This window comes from Gossypium arboreum, chromosome 13, assembly GCF_025698485.1.
Source record: "Gossypium arboreum isolate Shixiya-1 chromosome 13, ASM2569848v2, whole genome shotgun sequence".
NCBI classification, from domain to species: Eukaryota; Viridiplantae; Streptophyta; class Magnoliopsida; order Malvales; family Malvaceae; genus Gossypium; species Gossypium arboreum.
In genome coordinates this window covers 117,389,900-117,414,057 of record NC_069082.1, presented here as the reverse complement: position 1 = coordinate 117,414,057, position 24,158 = coordinate 117,389,900, and the positions used below count along the sequence as shown (strand labels likewise).

Here is a 24,158-nt window from a genome sequence, read left to right as displayed (position 1 = left end):
ATAAAAAACTAGTTCTAAATTTAGAGTTTATTACAGAGAATGGAACTTCTGATAGAAGGAGATCGTCAGGTTGCCGATTGCATTCAAACATGTACGCATTTACTGAAGAAGATGATGGTTGTTTCAACTGCATGTCAGGTGTGGTGCGGCTATCTTACAGTTTGAGATGTCCGAAGCTTTGACATATATACATGCACTTGTTTTAGTTTTTCACTTTCTATGCTTTTGCTTGGGTCTTTAAAGTGGGATAATAAAGTGAAGAAATAGAATTGTTATGAATTCTCTAGTTTGATTTCTTTCCCTATATCTCTTTTTTTAGTGTAAATAGTCACGTATTTACTGGAAATAGAAGAAACAGAGTCTCATTTTCCTCAAGTACTAAGCCTTTTATGAATCCCATCCTAATATCAAATTCCTTGCCTTTGGAATGTTAAGACATGGCATCTAAGTTTTTAATCATACCCGCTTTGTGGTGTTTATATGCGACTGACACCGGTAGTTTAGAAAAAATGAGGAGTTAGATCAACATAAGTCTGAAATGTATGTGTTTTTACCGTTTCTTGCACCTTGTGGTTTTTTATTTAAGTTTGGGCTCAAAACAGGAGCTGAAAACATAGAGAAGCACCCACCCAATGGACAGATACTGCCAGAATCTGAGGTTGCTCTCCCTCTGGTGACAGTCCCCACCTCTGATTTCAGCAAGGATAATGGTGTTATGTGGGCATCATCTCCAGATCGCCTTGAGTTGCCTCCTAGGCCATTTCACCATTCTAACTGCTCTGACTCACCATGTGTCTCAGAATCTGGCTCTGACATATTTAGCAAGCGGGAAGTGATACAGAAACTAAGGCAACACTTAAAAAGAAGAGATGATATGATTCTGGAGATGCAGGATCAGATTATGGAACTGCAGAATTCGCTGAATGCTCAGGTGGCACACTCAACTCACCTACAATCACAACTGGATGCTGCAAATAGAGACTTGTTCGACTCTCAGAGAGAAATCCTAAGGCTGAGGAAGGCAATTGCAGATCACTGTGTAGGATATGGTGGCACAAATAAGATGACATCAATCGATACAGTTTGGCCATCAGACATAAGAAATGGCCATGCTAATGGGTATCTTGATGTGGAGAGCAACTCAGACTCCCCTGAGAAGGGAAGGGGAGATGGGGAGAGAATTGAGATGCTGAAGAGAGAAGTAGGAGAACTAAAAGAGGTGATAGAAGGGAAAGAGTATTTGCTGCAGAGCTACAAGGAGCAGAAGCTGGAGCTTTCCATGAAGATCAAGGAGTTGCAACAGAGATTGGATTCCCAGCTCCCCAACATTTTGTAGGTACTATTTAAAATAATACGCATTCTTGCTTTGTTTTCCCCTGTTTCTTCCTTCAATTTGAGGTTAAAGAAAATGCCTTTTTTCCCTCTTTTCTTTCCCAGTGTCGTTGGCTTTAAGTATAATGTTGGATGATACGTTCTTTGCCTGTACATCTGTATGTATGAGAATGAGATATGAGTGAGAGAAAGAAGAGGGAAAAGCAAAGAAGTAGGCACCACTATATTGGTTTGTTATTTATTTTTCCCTTGCTTTGTGAGTGTCTTACTTCCTATAGAAATTAGAAACCAAGTTTTCTGAGTGTTAGGACCTTTTTTTTTTGGCACAAAGTCAATTGCATCTCGGGGATAGGAAAAGGGTTGCAAATATTGTGTGATTCTGATGCCAGAATTGTTTGATATGTTCTCTTAAGGTTGTTTGCATGAGCCATATGAACTAAGTTCTGGGTTCATGGTCTTTTTGTTTGTTTTTTGGTCTTTTTAAGTAATGCATAACAGGAGCTATACCTATGGCATTGGCATCCATGAAAATTTAATGGAGAGACAATTACGTTTTTGTTGAAAAAATATAAATCTTTAAAGAAAATAATGTAGCAAAAAAGATATAGGCAAATGCAGCTCAGCAAAGAATGCTCAAATTCTAGAAAATGAAAAAGAAAAATATTCAATTTTCAGCAGACATGTTCGGAGAGAAAGAAAAGTTAGGAGGGAACAGAAAAAGAAAAGAAACAAAAAGAAAAAGAGCTAAAATAAAAATAAAGAAAAAAGAGAGGAATGATTTGGTGGTAATTTGATAGAATCGATGTCTAACTTTGACTAGCGATATTCTCTTTTTGTATAGATCAATTCATAACGTATTGTCCTGTAGGCAAACCTACTTCGGATCAGTCATTCATTTAATATGGGCAAATTTACAAAGAACATTTAAAAGGTTAAATGGAAGCCATCAGCAGCTCACCAAAGCAAATGCTTTTGCTTGTCTATGCCTAAATAAATACAATAAAAAACACAACGTAATGAAAATGTCCATCTATGCCTCTCACTTCGTGTTTTACTGTTTCTTTTACAAACTAGGTTAACAAAAAATCGATTAAGAAAAGGAGATGCCAAAATGCCAACTAAGCACCACCATCCATGACCTATCTACTGTTCAAATCAAACTCCCCAACTTCACGCCATTCGTTCTGCACACTTGTATCTCCGTTTTCAGTCTCTTCATCATTCAAGAAATCTTCCGAAGGCTCCTTTTCATCCCGTGGTGCATTGTTCCCCCATCCGTTCATCATCTCATCAGGGTTTAAACCCTGTGACTGTTCTCCAATGTCATGACCATGAGATCCAAGCGCATTTGCTCTTATAGGTCCTCGGGCCATTATTTCAGCATGAGCTTGCAATTCAGCTCGAGCTTGCTCTGCCTGAACCATTGCCGCCATTCGCAACTTAGCCTCATGAGCCTCCCGACCAGCCTTCTCCCTTGATTCTATTTCTGCTCTCAACTCAAGCATGGCTCTCTTCTCTTCCTGGAGAAGAGCCTGCTCAACCATCAACCTTTCCTCAGATCGAAATTCCCCTGCAGCTCGTTTGCGAGATATTATGTTGAAGGCAAGTGCCTGTTTCTCGAACGTCGCTGTGAACTCGGCGACTTTGGCAGCAATGTTGTGATCCCACTGCTGGGACCGAGATGGCATCTGGCCCGTTGTGTCAGAATCAAGAATTCTGTCATCCTCCTCTGCTTCATAGTCTGCTACAACATGGTAAGGTAGTAACCTACACGTTTTCATGAAATACACTTCAAAGAACATAAAGCACGAAAACACAATTTAATCCCAGATGTCGTAGTGCAAATTCTTCAAGCACAAAGGGAGAGAGAACTCAAATTACTACTATTTTATCTAGACCTGGCAATACATGACACAGATGCATGAATGTCTCAACTCCATTTAACATGAATTATTAATACGACAATTCATACAAATATAAAATACCTTAAAACAGGATTATGACACAGTAAAATACACTATAAAGGTCTATTACCCTCCATAGGATGAAGTGATTCATGTGAAAAGCAAACAAATCTCGCCTTCCTATCCCTAACCATGTTCCCTATCTTCCAAATACGGTTTGCAAAATACCCTCAAACTTCGAATGAATGAGCTTCCATATTATTATTTCGCAAATATTCAACCAGGGTTTACAGATTGGTATTTTTCACCTTCAAAAGAATAAATTTACTATTATTTATTATTACCAGGATAATCCAAAAACTGCATTGCAGCTATATATATGACAGACATGCTAGTTTTTCATTCATTGTATTGCAAAACGATTTTATTTTCCTAGAAGGATGGCCACGCTCTATTTCCATTTTTTTTTCACTTCTCCATGTTATGTTTGAAGGAAATTAGGCCATAAAACTTGAGACATAACAAGGAATACTCAAGACAGAGATGCTTCGAATCATATAACCAATGCCATCCAAAGGTCAAAGTTAAATAACAGGCTAATGTATTATCCTCAGGTCATGTAAACCCGTCCTCACATAAGTTATGATAGATAGTAACTACTGTCTTCAGTCCATACACCTCTATATCTATAAACTGAAAAGGAAAAAAAAACAGAAAAAAAAGAAAAGAATTATAGCCAAGAAAAAAAAGGAGGGAAAGGGATTCAGCAGGAGGGACAAGCAGAATTAGTTTAAATTGCATGCATGTATATGTATTTCCACATGTTCTCGTTGTCACAAGAAGCAAGACACTAAACAAATATTCAGTCACAAGAAATTCTGGAAGCCTCGATACTTAACTGAGAAAATGCAAAGTGAAGTCCAAAAAATGGGTGAAACATCTTGGGTAAGATGATAGCAGCATATGAAAGCGGTACAAACACTAGTTAGGACACTAAAGATATCATTTAATCACTCTGTCAACTCCATTTTTTTATGCAAATAAACATGCAACATATGAATGTTAGCTGCTGATGCGTGATTTTTGACAACTCAGCTCAATGCAATCAGGAAGATACAATTCTTGTGAAAATAATTTCACGTAACTTTGAATGTTAAATAATTTCATTTTTTTTTTTTCCTTCACTTTGTTCACATGAAACAGATGATAAAGCTGACCAGAACGAAACTGTCTGGTGGAACGGGTTCCTAACAAATGGAGTATAACTCCAAATATGAACATCTTATCTTCTATTTGCTAGGAAACCATGCAAAAGTTAATTTACCAAGTATTTGCCAGACAAATGTAGATAAATCCCATAATTCTTCCCACCAAATTGCCATGTGTCACAATGCATCAGCAATTTTTCAGTCTTATGCATATAAATCCCAATAAATTATAGTCTTTTATATGTCCTCAACCTTGGATGAATTAGACAAGAGAAAGATGACGAAGAAGCAATTACATGAAACAAATCAACATTATCTCCCACACAGTTTCTGGAAATCTCATTTACAATTGTATCCCACCAGCGAGAAAGCATCAAAATATCTGACATAACCTGTTCCTAAAACTTTATAAATGGCTCCATCATGTTAGCATTACTGAGAAACTTATGGCAGTCACTAATATTCAGACCCTAATTTCTGTAGCAGATAAATCAATATACAATCTTTACATTATAAAACTGCCCAAATTTGCACATCAAACAGCAGGAATACAACCTTCAACTAGAAAATAGCAACAAGAAGTACTTAGTTAATTTTCGAAAAGCTGCACATGCTAGCCAAAATTCAATAAAATAATAAAAAGAATCGATTATTTCAAACCATCATATTTTTATCCTTTTTTTTTTCTAAAGTTTGAACTCCCACCTTTTCACCTTTACTTAACAACAAAACAGAAAGGAAGAAATTTCTATTATATGGTGTCCAACAATTATCATTTTTTTGGCCATTTCCACACCAACCAATACATAAAAAAGGAAAATTTCAAGAACCAACAAAACCCAGAATTCCATTTCCTAAAAAGTTAGAGAATTAGCAGACAAACCTTTCACAGGCATCTTCAAGGGAAGAAAAAGGTCGTTTAAAATCAGGGTGACAAACACGCAAGGCATCCTGATAAGCCATCTGAAGTTCAGCTTGATTCAACGGCCGCATCTGCTTCTGCTGCTGCTGTTGTTGTCGCTGCTGTTGCTGTTGCTGTTGCTGTGATTGTGAGGGCTGTTGCTGTTGTTGTGAATTAGGAGTGGAATTAGGGTTAGGGTTAGGATTGGGGGTTGAATTAGGGTTTGGGTGGATGTTAATAGCACGATTGGGAAGAACACCAGGAGTAGTACGTAAATGGGCATCAATGTTGGAAGGGAAGCGAGAAATTGCCTGCTGCTGTTGCTGGTGATGTTGGGCTTGTTTCTGAAGTTGTTGTAAGAGAAGCATTTGTTGCTGTTGCTGTTGCTGTTGCTGTTGCTGTTGTTGTTGTTTCTGTTGGTGTAAGAGAAATTGCTGCTGCAGCCGCTGCTGAGGACTCACTGACTTGTCTTCCTCCATTTTTTTCTCAAAGCTTTGGTTTTGCTTTTGTCTTTCTCTGAGATATACTTTTTGGGGGAAGGGTAAAAGATGAATTTGTGAAAATTATTGAGTTAATGTACTTTACTTTTCAGACATGGATTCGGACCAATTGTTAAGTCAACCCCCTCCTGTCCTACTACTTCGCTTCCTATCCATTTTTTTGTCGGATAATATATTATTTTACTAACGTAAAAACGCCTCTCCAGTCCCTCTTAATTTTAAAATTAAGCAGATTGATCCCTCTTATAAAAAATCATAGCAATTCAATTTAATTTATGTCAATTTCAGCGAATTCCAATTAATCATAATGTTAATATTTCCCATCAATTGTACATTCTTTTAATTAGTACAATAAATTTAGCCCTTAAAGTTTACAAATCTTGTCAATGAGGTCTTAATTTAACAAATTTATCTCGCAACATTTATATAGATGTTGAATTTATTGAATTTATTATAATTAAGGTCAAAATGACAAAATAAGTAAATATCGAAGGTTAAATTTGTTATTATACTAATCAAAATTATGAATAATTGATGGAAGACATTAATGCTATGCTTAATTGTCAATTTCCTAGTTAGTATTGGATTACCAATTATAAAAGGCCTATTATTTTACCATTATCTTTCTATCTCTAAATATCATCATGCTTACACTATGGGGACTGATTATGATGCTTATTTTAGTGCTTTGTTTTCTTAACCATCGAGTAGCTAATCGGACCATGCAAATACATCCATTGGAAAGACTAGACCAAGCATGCATGGCTGAGACTATTGTTCAGTACATGAATGAAGAAATTGAATCATATTGTACCCAGTGTGTAATCTGTTTGGAAGAGTTGGAAGATGGGGATTGCTGCAGGGTTCTACATAACTGCAAACATCTATACCATCTTGTATAGATGAATGGTTAGTGAAGGAGACATGGTGCCCCATTTGTCGTGGTTCAGTCCACTGTTTGGTACCAACTCCAACCACTGATAAGATCACTTGGAAATTGTTGTTTTTAAGAGAGATAACATCCATAGTTTAAAGATGTTTACTTTCATAATCTTTTAGTATTAATATTCTATAATTTAACTTTTTATGTTTTATTTGTTATGTATAAGTTTACATTATCTTAATTTTATTTCAATTAATAATCTTATTTGCTTCGGAGTTTGATCGCGTGGAATTTGGCTGTCTAGAATTTTGGTTATCACAATTGTTAGAAAATTAAGAGATTTATGTAAAATTTATATATACATTTTTCTATATTTTAGGAATGTGTAAGAAAACATGTGATATGAATTTTATTAAAAATTCAATATTCAAAACGATGAGAAATTTCTAAAAAATATTAAGGAATTATCGATTAAGTCTTAGTTCGATTGGTATGGCCATTGTTACCAATGCTGGAGGATGTGAGTTCAAGTGTTATCCTTTTATTTATGGGTTGGGGGAGAGATTATAAGTTATTCTGGACATTGTATCAAAAAGAGCAGATAGATTATAAGTTATTCTGGACATTGTATCAAAAAGAGCAGATATGATTAAAAGATATAATGAGATTGTTAAAAAATTAAAAATTTTAAAAATATAATGAATTTTTATTGATTAGTTTTTATAGTTTATAAACTTAAAATGAACTTCATATAGAAATTGTTTTCTAAATATAAAGAAAACATTTATAAGTATTATATATTAATTAAGATATGAGGTCCGATAATTATATTATATTATAATAGATGAAATGTGAAGTTCTATGATATTACCAAATTATTTTTTTATTTGTTTGTGTACATTACTTTACAATATATAATATGTTAAAGATTGTTGAGAAATGTTAAGAGTTGTATGATTCGAATCTCATCACTTGTTAAAGAAATAAAATACAATGGCAAAATAAGGGGTTCTGTGGGGACAAAAGGCCGAGCCGCACAAGTAGAATCCGTATAGAATTACACTTCTTCTATTTGATATTAATTAGAATAGAGTTTTTCAACATTTAAATAGATGTAGGCAAAACTCTTTTTGTATCATTTAGTTTTCAACATTAATAAATTTCTCCTCCTTTGCCCGTGGCTTTTTTCCAAAAGAAATTCTAAATAGAATCTGTGTGTATTTTTATTTTTATTTTCTTATTGCTTTGCGGTCATTCTATTACCATTCTCGACATCTATTATAAGAAGGGATAATTGGATCATATTTATGTGTGGTGTTGCAATGGCGTTTTATAAAGAAACAAAATCTTGGAAATATTTGAAAGAGATAGTGTGTTTGTAATAGCAAATAATATTATATCATTTTTAAAACTTTTCATTTTAAACTATACATAAGATTTAACATTTTATTTAACGGTTAAAAATTAATTATTTTAGTAATGGAAGGACTTTATTAATTTAACTTCAATAGTTTAAGGATATAACTAAAATATTTTATAGTTTAGAGACCAATTTAGAATGACGACTATAATTTAAGGATGTATGACATAATTAACTCGTAAATAAAATAACAACACTAAAAAGGAGGATTTTATATTAAAAGTTATATTGCATTTTGTCCTCTCTATTAAAAAGATAGGCAAATTAGTTTATATAGGTTAGATAAAAGAGCAAACTTGTCATTTTGATAAAAATTTTATCCATTTTTACCGTTAAAAACTAGTTCTTATACATCAATATAAGGTACATGTGGTAACTATCTGGTAGGCTGGACGGTGAGGCAGATAAAGAGAGATAAAAAGCAGCATAAGCAAGGTTTCGAGTCGAATATTCAAAGCTTTTGAGTAAGTAAGATGGATAGATTTGGAAGCCTTTGAAAGAACTAGTTGCATAGATATAGATATGGAGAAAGTCGTTTCTCTTCAAAGGGAGGGTGATATGAGGGTTTTGAGAGCGGTTCTGACGTCGAACAGGTTACCCATTTTTGGACAGAGTAGACAAACCACTCTTTTTTTCTTTTGATATTTCTGGACCGCTGAAACGAATATCTCAAATTGGATATGTAAAACAAAGAATCAAAAATTTCGATTATACGAAAAAAAGATCGAGAAAAAGACGAGGCCAAAAGAGAAAATACAAAGAGAAGAGAAAATGAGGATAGAAATAGCAGAAGCTTGGGATAGTCTTTTACTTGCTCAAGTAATAAGGGGCTCCGTGTTAATAACCCAATCAATTCTTAGAAAAAAGATAGAGAAAGTGGGCTATTTCTTTGCAAAATTATGCTCAATTTCATATGTGGCAATTCCGCCAAGATCTCTTCGTTAGTTGGGGGAAGAATCCACACGAATCGGATTTTTTGAGGAACATATCGAGAGAGAATTGGATTTGGTTAGACAATGTATGGTTGGTAAACAGGGATCGAAACTACCTTTCTATATTTACCCAATTCGATCCACAAGCTGAATGCCGTACCTTCCAGAGAGGGGGATCTGCCATTGAACTGTTCAAAACCTTTATTGAAGAAAGAGCTCTTAGTCTACCCGAAGGAAAGTCAAGAGGTAAGGCTTGGTAGCTGTCCATGCAAGAAAGCAAGCGAAGGAAAGGTGCCAAGCAAGGCAAAGCGGTACCAATACCGGCTACACCAGTTTTTAATAGCAAAAATAGATAAAATTTTTAATAAAAATGGCTGATTTACTCTTTAATCCAACTTATAGAGAATAATTTTCTCACTTTCTAAATAAGAAAGACAAAATACAATCTTCATGATCTGTTGTTTTGCTTGAGAATATAAAATAAAGTTGTTGGTGTTTGAATTGATAAATTACTTGTATAAGAGCAATGAAAAGATGAATAGATTTTGGCATTATTAAAGATATGATGCAGCACATCCAACATTAATTAAACAAAAGGATTGGATTTAAGAAGAAAGACAAGGGTATCGACAAAAGCAACCACCAAGACAAACTCCGATGGCTTCATCTCCATGGCGTTGCTTACATAAATTCGAGCATTCTGGGTTTTTGCAACGTCCTACCATTTTTATTCCTTCACTGCAGCTGCGTCCATTTTCCGTCGCTACCACCTCTTTTCCTGTTTCCCATTATTTCCACCGTTAATAATCTTATTTAATTATTTGATTCAATATCTATTTTTTTTAAAAAAAACAATATTTAAAACACTACATATTCTTAATTTAGGCGGTTTCATTTATCAAATTGTTTTCACCATAAACTATTTTCGATGGAATGAACATTATATTCACTAGAAAGGAATTTCAAAATGATTATAAAATTATATCTAAATAAAATTGAAGATACATTATAAAACATTTAAAAAAAATCAAAATGTAAAATTATTTTTTACAATAGAAATCTTGAACTCACACTTCCCACACATGCATTACCTATGGATTGATTCAATAATAAGCACCTTTAACTAATAAATTAAATGTTAGAGTTCTTTTTTTCCCTTTTTCTTAAATGATTATAATGTTTTCTTTATTTTTATAACATGGTTTTTGGTTTTCTACACTATAAGTAAATAAAAATAATTTATAATTTAACTTATGACTATTTTTTATAGATGTTTTTTATATTCTTCATATCTTGTTTAGGGTTTGAACATATATCTCCTATTGAGAATACAATATGATTTATCATTGCACTCAATACTTTATTATATATTACCTAATAATTGAATAAACTGATTTAAAACCGAAACCAATCATTATCTAATCAATGCTTTAATAATCGTGTTTTTGATAACTTTATTTAAGATGCTACCTAAAGATTAGATATTATCAATCCTTTACCAATGATTACTAATTCTTTTTGGGTTTAAATAAGTTTAAAATTTTAATAATACTTACAATATTAAAGAGAGCTAAACAAAATATATGCTTTGATTGAGTAACTGAAAATGAATGAGAAAATATAAAGTAGCAGATTTTACCCGTAGAGAAAAGAAGAACCAACATGAAAAATAGAGCAGAAACTTGGGAATTGTTCATCACTTTTTCTTTTTCTTCTTCTCTTTCTTTTTTGTTTAATGGAAGGTAAGATGCAATTCTCCTAAATTTATAGAGAAACTAGTTGGAAATTTTCTTCAATTTTTTTAAAAATTTGCTTTAATTGGCAAGAAATCTTTTGTATGCAATTATTACCATAAAAGCAAATTATTACCGTAAAAGCAAATAATTTATTATTTTGTGGGTGTTTCCTAATAACATGTTAGAAAATACGGACATTACATATATAATAAGAGTATTTACATGTTATTATTTACTATACTAGAAGGTTAAATTAAAAGTGATTTAATTTAGTTAAAGTTTATTGGGTTTTAGTTATTAAATAAAGTATGGGTCAAATATCTGTAAATACTTTATTAACTAATTTTAATTAATGATGGGATGATTAGAAAATATGTTAACATGCAAAAGTTATATATTAGGGTTATAATCCCCAAATTATATATACGTAACTTTTCTAATATTTATCTTTAGAAAAGAGAAAATCATATTATACGGATTACTTGTGTGTTAATTTGGAAGATCAAAACCACAATATCAAAGATTCCAAGAAATCAATGGATTTGGGTATGCTTCCACATTTAATTTTATTTTTGATGATTTGACATGATAAATCCTGGTTAATAAAGTTTTATATCAGATTTTTTTTCACAGTTCTTACAAGTGCCACCTGAGCCTCGTCATGTTGAAGCATTGAGAATGAATTGATTCTTTGTTATTTTTGGATTGATTTGTTGTAAGGAGATTATCTCTAGGAGGTTAGTTTTAAGTGGGATTTTTTGTGACCTCTCCAATCTTTCTTGATAATCAAACCTAGTGAGTTTTTCTAGTACAATAATTTACTCTCTCTATTAAATTAACTTTTTCAAGCTGCTTCTGTGGTGATTGTCTTTGCATGGCTTGATTAGCTACTTCATATCTTTATTGGTGTGCTAATAAAGTTAAAGATAATACAATATATCACTACATTTATACCCTACAATTTAATTTAATAGTACAATATATCATTAAAATTATACCTTACAAAATATTGAAAGATAAATGAAAAGCAATAAAGAACACTAGAAATTTAACGGTGTTTGGAAAAGTAAACCTATGTCCTTGGACACTACCAAATAAATTTCACTATAAAAGATACAAGTGAAATATTACAAAAAAATGAGAGGGAAAAAGTTGACTTATAAAGAATATGGCAAATTTGGGGATAATTTAAAGATGGAAAAACAACCTCTATTTATAATAGTATAAAATCTCCACAACTTTTTTATTTTTTAAATGTAGGATTGTAACACCTTATACCTGACCCGGTTGCTAAGCTCGAGTAATAGGACGCTACACCAATGTCTCTTCATCAACAAAGCATAAAATATCTCATTGACATAGGATTAACATCATAATCAAATAACTATGTGAGGTTTACATCTAATTTCCCCTAGACAAAGTTAAAATTTGCTAAACATACAATAATCAACCTTATAACAAGTTAAAAGTATGCTTAAAAGCCATTTAACATAAATTTCTAAAAGGTCACATAGGTATCGATACTCATTCGATGGTATCGATATTTTTAATAAGGAGTATTGATACCATTTAGAAAATCGACGCTATTTTAGCATTCTGTTTCTCTGCAAAAAATTAAAACCTAGCAAATTTTCAATATAAATAGAAAAGTATCAGTATTTTTACCTCAAGTACTCGAGAAATGGTATCAATACTAAAATGAGTTATTGACTTCCTAAACATTTGAAATATAATGGAGGTATCGATACTAAATACTCGATTATCGATACCTCAGCAGAAAACAACAAAAAAAACACCAAAACAACACATTAACACAACTATACCTATACCAATTCAACATGCATATTAGCTTCAAAGTTCGACATAAAAATATATGAAATTACAACTTAAAGCATCATCAATAGTTTAAGCTAATCAATACCAATAAACTAATGTCAAACATCTATCAATTCTTTGACTAAAAAAAATAAGTAATCATCCAAAACATCATGGCAATATTCAACCAACAAATCTACCACATTGCCTTATTCCAACAATATTTTAAAATAATAGCTATAAATCACCTACTCAAATGCTAAATCTAACTTGGATCACTCTTTTGGAATTACTACACTGCTCACACCGCAACACTAACTGTCTGCAATATTTGGAAAGAGTGGGTGAGATTAAACAAGCTTAGTAAATGTCGAAATAACTATAAATTATACATAACATCAAAGGTTAAACAAGAGCATACTACAACACGTTCACAACCATATTCTAACCAAGTCAAAATAACATATTCATGCTTTATTAAATCATACAACTAACATATACTCTCACATGTAATTACACATTACTATGATGACATGCTAACATATTTATACAATATTAATCAACTCATTTAGCTTATTCACATGTTCATGCATACATCACATATTGTAATGTCGCTTTTTATAAAATCACATTTAATAATAATTCATCAAGACAAAACGTGTTCATGCTTTAATGACCCACTAGATTAGCTTATATATATTCACATGCATTTACACACAACATTTCCATGTATTAATCAATTAATGATAATTTGGCAACTAGAAAACATGAAACATAAAAGTGGGCTCTATCACCACACATTGGATACACGGATCACCATCACATCGTCTAACATATCCCGTAAATGTAGCATAAAGCTTAACACTCTCCAACACACCAACATATCCTGGTGAATGGAGCTTGGCTCGACATTCCCTTATGCCTCCAATTTGTCCCGAGGCCTCTATGCCCAAATCACAAAACACAAGGGTGATACTCACAATCCTATGGCATGTCAACTATATTCAACAGTTTCAAGAGATCATAAGGTCAAAATATCCACAAATACACACACTTAATTATTGTTTTAATGCACATAATCTCTGTCCATATTCATAAATTCACATCACAATCTCATACACAATGCAGACTTATCAAATTCACATTTAATTGCATTTTAAGTGCCACAACTATACTCATTGAGCCATCACATATCCGTTCACATGTGAATGCATTAAAAATCAAATTATCATATACCATATACCATATACCATATACCATATACCAATATTCACTTACTTTACCCGTCACATCAGCATCACATTCCACAATTTAACACATATGTACTTACCATTGTCTGCACACTTTCACTGCACATTTATATTGCTAACACAACATCATCACTATCATTCAGCATGTTTAATATGCTCACAACTAACACATTCACAATAGCTATCACAATATATATCACATGTCACATTTTCACAACTTAATACTCAATCCACATCACACAATCTCATATTTTGCAAACTAAACAAAGGATATAAGAAAGCTTACACTCGAAACTTAGGATAGGGGTTTAGGCTATTCCTAAGCTCCCAATTAATGCTATGAATCGTGTCTACAAGCAGCGATTCCAAACACTCACTGTTCGCGCTTTCGCCTTGTCGTCAAAAGTTTAAACTAGCTTTTCCTTGCCTTTCGCTTTACTCGTAGAATATCCTAACAACTCCAAAGCTTCATGTACAATAACTACACAATATACATAATCAATTAAAAGTCATAACACACCTCGAACAAACAAAAATGTAGGTATAATGTTCCTTCCTCTTGGAACTGAAATTCTTTACTAACAAACTTGAAACTCAAATATATTAATCTTTACTCATTCTCATTTCCTATAATCGATTACAATCATCTAATTATACATCTAAAAATAATTCTCAACCTTCAAATCACACAGAATCATGGTTTCGAAATTTTAATGTAAAATAATAATTTTTCATGAAAACTCATTAAAACCTTAGAATCTCTCAACAAAATTTTAGGAAAAGTTTAGAAACCTTCTAATCATATAAAAAAAGTTAAAAAAACACTCTGAAACATCGTTTTCCTTCAAAATCCCGATTTCACCATTAAAGACCCAATTTTCGGCATTTATTCAAAACTTTTATTTCAATATATAAAAACTCAATTTAAAAGGCTAGATGTCATTAAAAAATAATAAGAAAACAAAACATTACCATAATTAAAGGAGAAACGCACATTTAATTGAAAATCCGAAAAACCCACAAGTTGAGCAATAGTGAAATCAATACTATTTTTGAAGCTTTTTATGGAATTTTAGGGAAGTTTAATGCTTGGGAGATAATAGAAATCAAAGGAATTTATGTTTGAAAAATAATATAAGTAAAGGTGACAAATAGAAATCAAAGGAATTGATGTTTGAAAAATAAAATAAGTGAAGATTGCTTGAGAAAATCAATGGACGACAACAAAAAGGGTGAGGGGAGAAACTATTGTGAGTTTAAAGTAGATGGAGGGGAAAATAGGGTATCTTTAAAACTTTGGTATAATTACTTTAAAATCACTCTTAATTTAAACCTTTTTACAAAACAATTCTCTTTTCAAAATTGATGATCTTTCCTACTTTATTTTCAAAAATTGATTTGATTTTGAAAAAGCAATAGCCGAAAATAATTTTGGGTTACCATAACTCAAAATTTCCAAATTCATTCCAAGTTAAAATTCTTAATTTACCCTCGAGACTTCTAAATCCAATTTTGGGGTGTGATAACGATTATACTATTCAACATTAATAACCCAATTTCAAGACCTCAATTGAAATCATTGTGAAAACAAATCACAACCATAAATATCATAATCAATGCCATCATCAACCGCCATAATGTAATCAAGATTATATCAATCATTGAATTATAGAATAGTAATATTAAAAGAATATGAATAGATAAAGGATAAATTGCATTAAATATCCCTAAATTATGATCATCATTTTAAATTGGCCTCAAATTTTAAAATGTTCTCATTAAATCCCCAAATTATTAATGTTATATCACTTAGGTCTTTCAATTATTAAAATAGTTAATTGAACCGTTAAATAACATATAAAATATTATGTGGCATAATTTAAAATGAAAATTTTAAAGAAAAGTAAAATATTACCGAATAACTTTAAAAGTAAAAACTAAAAATAAAGTAAATCAAAAAAAGAATGAGTAAGTGACAAAAATTTTGTAAAAGCTTCAAAACCAATATTTTTACAACATCTAATTTTAAATATTATTTTTAAAACTTTTAATTTTTAAACTATGCTACATAATATTTAACATCTTATTTAACGGTTAAATCATTTATTTTAGTAATGGAAGGACCTTATTAGTTTAACTTCAATAGTTTTGGGATATAATTAGAATGTTTTATAGTTTAGGGACCAATTTGGAATGATGGCTATAATTTAAGGATGTGTGGCATAATTAACTCATAAATAAAATAACAATACTAAAAAAGAGTGGAATCTCATTATAGCTTCAACTACCCATAGCTCCTCTTCAGCCTTTAAATAGTAGAATAATATGCTTCAGCGCACTCGAAGTTACGTCCTTCTGCATTGATAATAATGTCGATGACAATCAAGCTGAGACTCAATCAACAAAAGAAAAATGAAGACTTAAAACAGAGAGATTATATATAAAACAAAAATGACAATCTATTTATAATAGTGTTGATGATCATAACATTAAAAACATTTGATATATAAAATTTCAGTTACCATACAATTGATTTTTCAACAAAAAAAGGTTACTAAAATTATTTTTTTTCAGTGTGTTTCCATAGAATTATCATTAAAAATTGACAGTCCTATTGTGACAAAGATAAAAGGAGATAAAATATCCAAGGTACAATACAAAAGTAAACGAAGTAATAATATATAGGTAAAAATATTATGAAAGTTTTTATATTAAAAGTTAGATTTTATTTTGTACTCTCTATTAAAAAGATGGACAAATTAGTTTATATCGTTAAATCAAAGAGCAAACTTGTTATTTTATTAAAATTCTATCTATTTTTACTGTTAAAATTAATTTTATACATCAATATGAGGAGGTACATACCATAAATATCTGATTATTTCACTAACTACACAAAATTTTAACAATAAAAATATTTCGATCCGAGGCTAAAATTAATTTTACATATCACTTTTGTTCTTGTTAGGAAACACTCTCAAAATATTAAAATATTTGCTTTTATGGTAATAATTGCAGACACAAGATTTCTTGCCAATTAAAGCAAATTAAAAAAAAAATTGAAGAAAATTTCCCACTAATACCTTTATAAATTTAGGAGAATTGCATCTTACCTTCCATTAAACAAAAAAGAAAGAGATAAAGTCATGAAAAATTCCCAAGTTTCTGTTCAATTTTTCATGTTGGTTCTTCTTTTCTCTGGTAAAATTCGCTACTCTATATATTTTCTAATTCATTTTCAGTTCAGTTAGCATACATTTTATTTAGCTTCTCTTTAATATTGTAAATATAATTAAAATTTAAAACTTATTTAAACCCGAAAAAATAAATAACTCCAACATTTGATTTATTAATTAAAGATGTTTATTGTTCTTTCAAAATTGTTGAATTAAACCATAGGTAAGGCATGTAGGGAGTGTAAGTTCAAGATTCTATTGTAAAAAAATAATTTTAAATTTTGATTCTTTTTTTTTATATGTTTTATAATGTATTCTCAATTTTTATTTAGATATAATTTTATAATCATTTTGAAATTGCTTTCTAGTGAATATAATGTTCATTCCATCAAAAATAGTTTGTGGTGAAAACAATTTGATAAATAAAACCGTCCAAAGTAAGAATATGTATTGTTTTAAATATTGATTGAATCAAATAAGGTGAAAATAATGGGAAACAGGACACACCTGCAGTGAAGAAATAAAATTGCCAAGTTGGAAAATACCAGATTGCTCGATTTTATGTAAGACACGCCATGGAGTGGAGATGAAGCCGTCGGAGTTTATTTTAGGGGTGGTTGCTTATGCTCCTACCCCTGCCTTTCTTCTTAAATCCAATCCTTTATTTATTTAATGCCAAAATCCCACCAATAAAACTCTCATCTATTGCTCTTAATTAGTTAACCAAATATCTCGTTGTCCATATAATAATTATGAATTTTTTTTTTTTTGGTTACGAAAGGAAGAAATGATTACATTAGCAGGGTTTGAATTAAGGGCAAAATAAAAAGGTTTAGATTAAATTATATATTTTATGAAAGTTAAAACGTAATTTTATTTTTATATTAATTTATATTTTTATGATTTTCAAAAGATTAAATTAGAATTTTAACATTTTTTAGAAAGCTAAACTATAATTGTCACATCTCAATAGTCGAGATAGTAAATCGGGGTTAGTGAATCGAAAATCATAATTGGGTTAAATAATTAAAATAATTAGGAATTAATCAAATAAAATATTAAAATAATTAGAATTAATAATTTTAGATTAAGAAATTAAAATTGAGTGTTCGGAATTAATTTAGTTAAAACGAATTCTAAAAATGAGATTGAATTTGAAAATAATTTTGAAATTGTCTTTAATTAAAAAACCAGGACCAATTTGGAAAAGGGAGAAAACTGGAGGTGATTAAATGGGTAATGACCCGATTTTTAAAAATTGGGTGCCTATTTAACAATCCTCCGTCTTTTCAATTTTGAAGAACACTCATGTTTTCATCTTCTACAAAAATTTTCCAAACACCAAATCAAAGTTTTTCTTCTGGAATTAGCTAACTTTTTTTTTATTCCTAAGCTCTCTAAACACAAAATCTCTTTTCAATTTTGAAGAACACTCATGTTTTCATCCTTAAAATACTCAAGAGATCTTCACATGTTTTAGCTTGAATTAACTCCATAGTTCGTCGATTTTGGAAAATTGAGGTGAGATCCTAACTTTTTATAATTAAAGTAAGTGATCTATTATTTTAATTCGAGACTTAAATGATTTAACCAAAATCTCAATATATCACTTTAATTTAAATTGATTTTTGGCTTGAAAATGGTAGATCTTGTATTTCTTAGCTAAGCTTTGGCTTTAAAGTGAATTATAAATCATTTTGATCTAATTAAAAGGTATTTGATCTTAATTTAACAAAGCCTTAATGAGTTTAAGAAAATTGAAGGTTTTCCCTTTTTAAAGATCACATAAGCTTGATTTTTTCAAAAAAAATTAGATCAGTGTAATTGGGTAAAATTGATGGTTTAAATATGTAATTGGATGATATTGGAATTGAAATTAAGGTTTAGAAACTAGATTTGAATGGTGAAATCGCATTTTTGGCCAACTTAGCTAGTTTTCAGTAAGTATGAAAGATGAGTTGTGGTCTGCATTTTTTATATGATTTAAAAGTGTTTGAGGCTATTTATAATGTGTTTGTAATGTATTTAATGTGAATTCAAAGTGTCAGACTCGTTGGGAGGTTCTACAAGCAAGGACAAAGGTAAACAAAAGCTTATTTGAGCTTTTGCCATTAAAGTTAAGGTTGCAAGGTGAGTGGTTTGGTGTGCTACAATTATGTAGAAATCAAAGTGTTAAAAGGGGAGCTTAGATAGCCTAATCACCTATACTAAGTTATATGAGTAAGTGTTTCTACCTAATCTAATGATAATTTGCAAATGATGCTTAAATGTAATATATTCCTATACTAAGTTTTGTGAGTAAGTATTTCTACTTAATCTAATGATGATTTGCAAATGATGCTTAAATGTGATATATTATGTGATGTATATTGAGATGACAATGAAAATGTTATGTGTTTATGATTGAATATGATATGAGACTTGAATATGTGATATGAACATGAGTTGTGTGACATGTGAAAGTGTGTATAAAATAATAAGTATAAATGTTTAAGTGGATATGTTGGAGGCTATGATTGGTTGTGTTTGGTGGGTGATAGCTTTATACTACACATTATATTGGTCATATTTGGAAACCCGGTTATCCAATGTAATATATTTTGTAAATATGTTTCATGATTACATTGTGCCAACATGTCAATGTGAATGCTACGAGTTATGCTTGCTTGCTTACTATGATTAATTGTAATAGTATGCTTTCTTTTAACTTTGGATATTGTGACTACTTGTGGCAATCGTTAAGCACTCATTGAGCTTGAAAAAGCTCACACTCTTTTATGTTTATTAATGCAAGGATATAGCTAAAACAAGGAGGAGAAGTGAGCTACCAAGTGATCCAAACCAAGGCAAATTACCTTAAGTATGTTTGATGTGTTTCCGACTTAATAAGGAAGGCAATGTAGGACTAATCTAGAGGGTTTTAGACTTTGAACTGTTAATAGTTTGTAATTGGACATTGTGGATTCTTTAATTGGTTTGATTTGGAGCTTTTATTATTACTTCAAATAGATGATTGAATGGTAGATTATGAAAGCTTGATGAATGGTATGAGTAATTGTTCGACTAACATTAAGTGCAAGTTGAAGAGCCATAGATTATTAAGGTAAGTCTTATATGTTTTATGTATGATTTGGGAATTAATCATGAGTTTAGTATGCATGAAATATAAAATTGGACAAATTACATAAATAGTAGGTGGTTTGTGAACTAATTAAATGATGATGATTTTATGAAAAGATGCATGATGTTTTAATGAATCTTCCAAAACAATATTTATACATATTACTCTACTATACTATTCTCAACCTTATGAAATGGTGTTTTCCAACATTTTAATACATTACAATTTAGATCTAATCATTTATTTTTAAATAAAATGGTTTCTAGAATCTTTTCAAATATAACCTTTTAAATACCCTATCACCTGCATGAATGTTTAATTGAAGTTTTTAGACTATTTGTTTGTTAAAAATTCAATTTACGAATTATGCTAATGACTTGATGATCAAAGTAGCACAACAGAAGCATGACTTTAGGTTATCAAATATTCCATAAATAATTGTGGGAGGTGTGTTTGGTAATTGTGTGCTTTGTGGTGGTTTTAATAAAGAGTTACTTCGATGGCTAATGTGACGTTCGAAATTCAGGTCGAACCATCCCGACCAAATTTGGGCTGCCACAATAATTCTACCATACATTAAATTTTAAAAGAACAAAGCAACAATTTCCCATTTTAAAAAGCGCTAGGAGGCAAGTCTCTACTTCCCTCTCTAATTTGGATCCTAGAAGTGAGATTAAATTTTGATGAGAATAGGATTTACCTCAATTATTATGATTTGATAATTTAGATTGCCTACCCTTAAATGAACATCTTTCTGAATCTAATTCTCAACATTCTCATTATAATATTACCTATTAATTTTTATATTTTTATTAAAAACAATAAGTTTAAAATTATTTTTCATATTATTCATAGAATTTATAAAAGTTATAAAATAATTTAACATATTTTAATTTATATATACAACATCGCATGTAAGCAACTAGTTTAAGAATATTAAAAGAAAATGATTGAAACCCCCTATTTTTAAAAAAAATTATCACATGAATTTTAAAATTTGAATTTGTAAAATTCCTCATCTGGAACGAATTGATATATATCCTAAGCAAGAAATGTTACATTTGGACACTAAGACTACTTAACATGAACATCAATTTCAAAACTTTATTTTAACATGAATAGACACATTCGAAGCTAATTAAGTCATTTCTAGGCTCCTTTTAAAGTTTAATTACAAACAGAGACCATTTAGGGCTTATTCAGGTCAAAATAGGGTAAACATGGTCAACCCCGCAACATTGAAAAATGGGTGTCGCGACACTCATAGCTTCTAAAAACTACTTAAAATAAAGATTGATATGGGCAACAAGGTTGAATAGTATCATTTCACTTACCACATTTTCTTTAGTCAATTTTCATACATTTCCATTCATTAATCACTAACTTTGCCCATTGTAGACTTGAACGAACGAGAAGAATATAAAAAATATAATCATAAAATATATGAGCGTGTAAGTGCTAGATTATCACGACAACTAATAGTGTTAGGACACGAGCACCGAAGTGCTAAATTCACGAGCGCGCTAAGGAATTCCTAGTGGCATGTCATCTATATCCCGCAAGTTCAAAACTCGTCTAGGGCTTTAACATTATTATAAATCCAATATTCATCACAAGAGCAATAAAGTTTTATAATTTCATAGTCACACATAACTTTCCAACATTTTACAATTTATTCATTTTCTTCACACATATATTCACATCAATAATAACTACATTTATTTACTACTTCCTTGAATTACTCATATATTTATTAAGTTACAAATGCTCAAATTCATGACATTATCACTTACATTAGCATAAAATTTCATAACCTAATTAAGTAAGAAGAATTCTAAAGTACTTACAAATTTGGCTAAATTATACTTTCTTTAAGCTTTGTCTACTTGCTTTCCCTTGTCTAAACTCCTTGTAGATTCTTCCTTATCTTTCTCTTTATTTCAGATCAATATCATAAAATATACGATATCAATATTTTTAATCCACAACATTTTCATGCTCAAATGATCAAAGTAAACATGAAACTATTACCAAATCCTGATGATTTTAACTTAAAATCTTAATTTCTAATATAATCTATATTTTCTCTCTCTTCAAACATGAACCCACCACTTCTTTTTAAAAATATAAACTTGTAATGTTGTAAAATACTTAATATAACTAAGGTTTTTTAGAGAAATTTGATGGTTTTGAGTTTGAAAAGACCTGGAGGACTAAATTGTAAAAAAATAAAAATTCTTTTTATCCAATGGTGTAATGTGAATAACGAAAAAGATGGAGAATTCTCTTCATCCTTCTTTTAAAATTTAATAAAATAAAATAAATAAAACAATTCAATTCAATATAAATATAATAATAGTCGATGAAAACTAAATATTATTATGACTAAAAAAATCTATCCATCATAGTTATTCACTTGATCTTGATAAAATTCCTTTTATGTCTTCACACATTTTACACTTATTCAATTTAATTCTTTTATATTTTTAATTTCTCGCCTTGACCCCAACACTTTGGTAAATCTTACAGTTTAGTCTACACCTCATATTAATATTTCTCAATATATCAATATTTTAAATTTTCTCTAGTCTCCTACTATCTTCTCCACTAACACTTTTAAATAACATTTTATTTATTTTGACAAATTCGACTCATAATTGCTCAACATAATACTGTTACAACCACAGGGTTTTCGAGAATGTTACAAAGTTTAACTTTTTTTTATACAATATTTAGTGTTGGATATGGAGTCACATGATCTTAAACTCATGTTAAATTAGTGTTTGACAAAAGTTTTAACCACCGGTTCATATAAATCAAAACAAACTTCAAGCTACTTTTAGTGGGTGTTTGGTTGGCCGAATCTAACATTATGGCATGTAATGTCACAGATCAAAATGAGATTATTGTGTTAAGATTCTCAACATTTTGACTATCTCATAATCTTATATTATTAAATAATGATAAGATGTTGTAAGAGAGGATGTAATCTCACATTTTTAGACTATCTAATATTTTAAATGAATCTAAAATTGAAGTTAAAATTACCCTTTTATTCTTATTATATTAATCAATATAATTCTTTTCACACACAAAAATAATTATAATTAAAAACCGAATCTCTTATTTTTTCTTATCATTTTCACTCAAGAACTTTGACAACCAAAATATAATTGAATTTTAATACAACAATTTGATAATTCAAATATATTTCAATTTAAAAATAGTAAATATATTGGGTTTTTTACCTATATAATATAAAATAATAAAAAAATACAAAAATGGTACTAAGGCCAAGTTATTAACGAAAATGGTATGGGCAGGGTGGTGCCGCCTATGGCAGAGGCATGACCACCCTACCACCTGACACAAACAGTTGAAAAAAGTAAAAAAAAAAAATTAAATCTGAAAAAAATTGAAAAAAATAAAATAAAATACTGGTATTGCCTCTGTCAGAGGCAGCACTGGTCTTGCCTCTGCCAGAGGCGACACCAGTTGATGACGTGGCAGAGGTAGCACCAACACCCCAATCCCCTATTTAACACCTCAGTGTTAAAACGAAGCACACAACAGTGAAAAAAAAACTTGCAGAAGAAGAGAGGGAGGGAGAAGAGAAGAAAAAAAGAAAGAAGGAAAAAAAATTTCAGCAAAAAAAATATTACAGAAGAGAAGAGAGGGAGAAAGAAGAGAAGAAATAAAAGGTATCTTTCTATTTTTTTTTGTTATTTTTAAATAGAACAGATTATGATAAGAAAAAATTATTTTGTTAGTATTAATATAGTTTGTTTAGTGTTATTTTTATGTTTTGTTTTAAAAGTTATTTTGTTTATTATGATTTTTAGTAAGTTTTGTATTTAGATTAATTATGTGTTTATTGTGAATGTTATGTTTTATTTTAATATATTTAAAATTGTATATTGATTAATTAATTTTTATTTAAGTAATTTATTTGCTGTTCAAAATTGTTTTGAGAAATTTTG

At 30.3% G+C, this 24,158-nt stretch overlaps 2 protein-coding genes and 2 long non-coding RNA genes across 6 annotated transcripts in view; 2 read left to right on the top strand and 2 right to left on the bottom strand.

The window, feature by feature from the left end:
- The window catches only part of LOC108463932 (uncharacterized), a 4,532-nt gene extending 1,958 nt beyond the window's left edge, over window positions 1-2,574 (top strand). For all 3 annotated transcript variants that reach the window (XM_017763942.2, XM_053023947.1, XM_017763941.2), the window contains exons 3-4: window positions 37-138; window positions 603-2,574. In XM_017763942.2, the coding sequence (XP_017619431.1) occupies window positions 37-138; window positions 603-1,336 (836 nt within the window). In that variant the 3' untranslated portion in view covers window positions 1,337-2,574. The remainder of the gene's footprint in view (window positions 1-36; window positions 139-602) is intronic.
- Window positions 2,179-5,995, bottom strand: LOC108463930 (uncharacterized). The gene is made up of 2 exons (XM_017763940.2): window positions 5,328-5,995; window positions 2,179-3,099 (listed from the first exon to the last, which is right to left on the bottom strand). Exons 1-2 carry the CDS (start codon window positions 5,822-5,824, stop codon window positions 2,472-2,474), a joined length of 1,125 nt encoding a protein of 374 aa, XP_017619429.1. The 5' UTR covers window positions 5,825-5,995; the 3' UTR covers window positions 2,179-2,471.
- Window positions 5,996-9,593: 3,598 nt separating this feature from the next.
- Window positions 9,594-10,936, bottom strand: LOC108463601 (uncharacterized). The gene is made up of 2 exons (XR_001868095.2): window positions 10,720-10,936; window positions 9,594-9,858 (listed from the first exon to the last, which is right to left on the bottom strand). It is a non-coding gene; the product is annotated as an uncharacterized LOC108463601 (long non-coding RNA).
- A 6,059-nt stretch (window positions 10,937-16,995) lies between these two features.
- Window positions 16,996-17,787, top strand: LOC128286386 (uncharacterized). The gene is made up of 2 exons (XR_008276927.1): window positions 16,996-17,082; window positions 17,558-17,787. It is a non-coding gene; the product is annotated as an uncharacterized LOC128286386 (long non-coding RNA).
- Window positions 17,788-24,158: the final 6,371 nt, after the last annotated feature.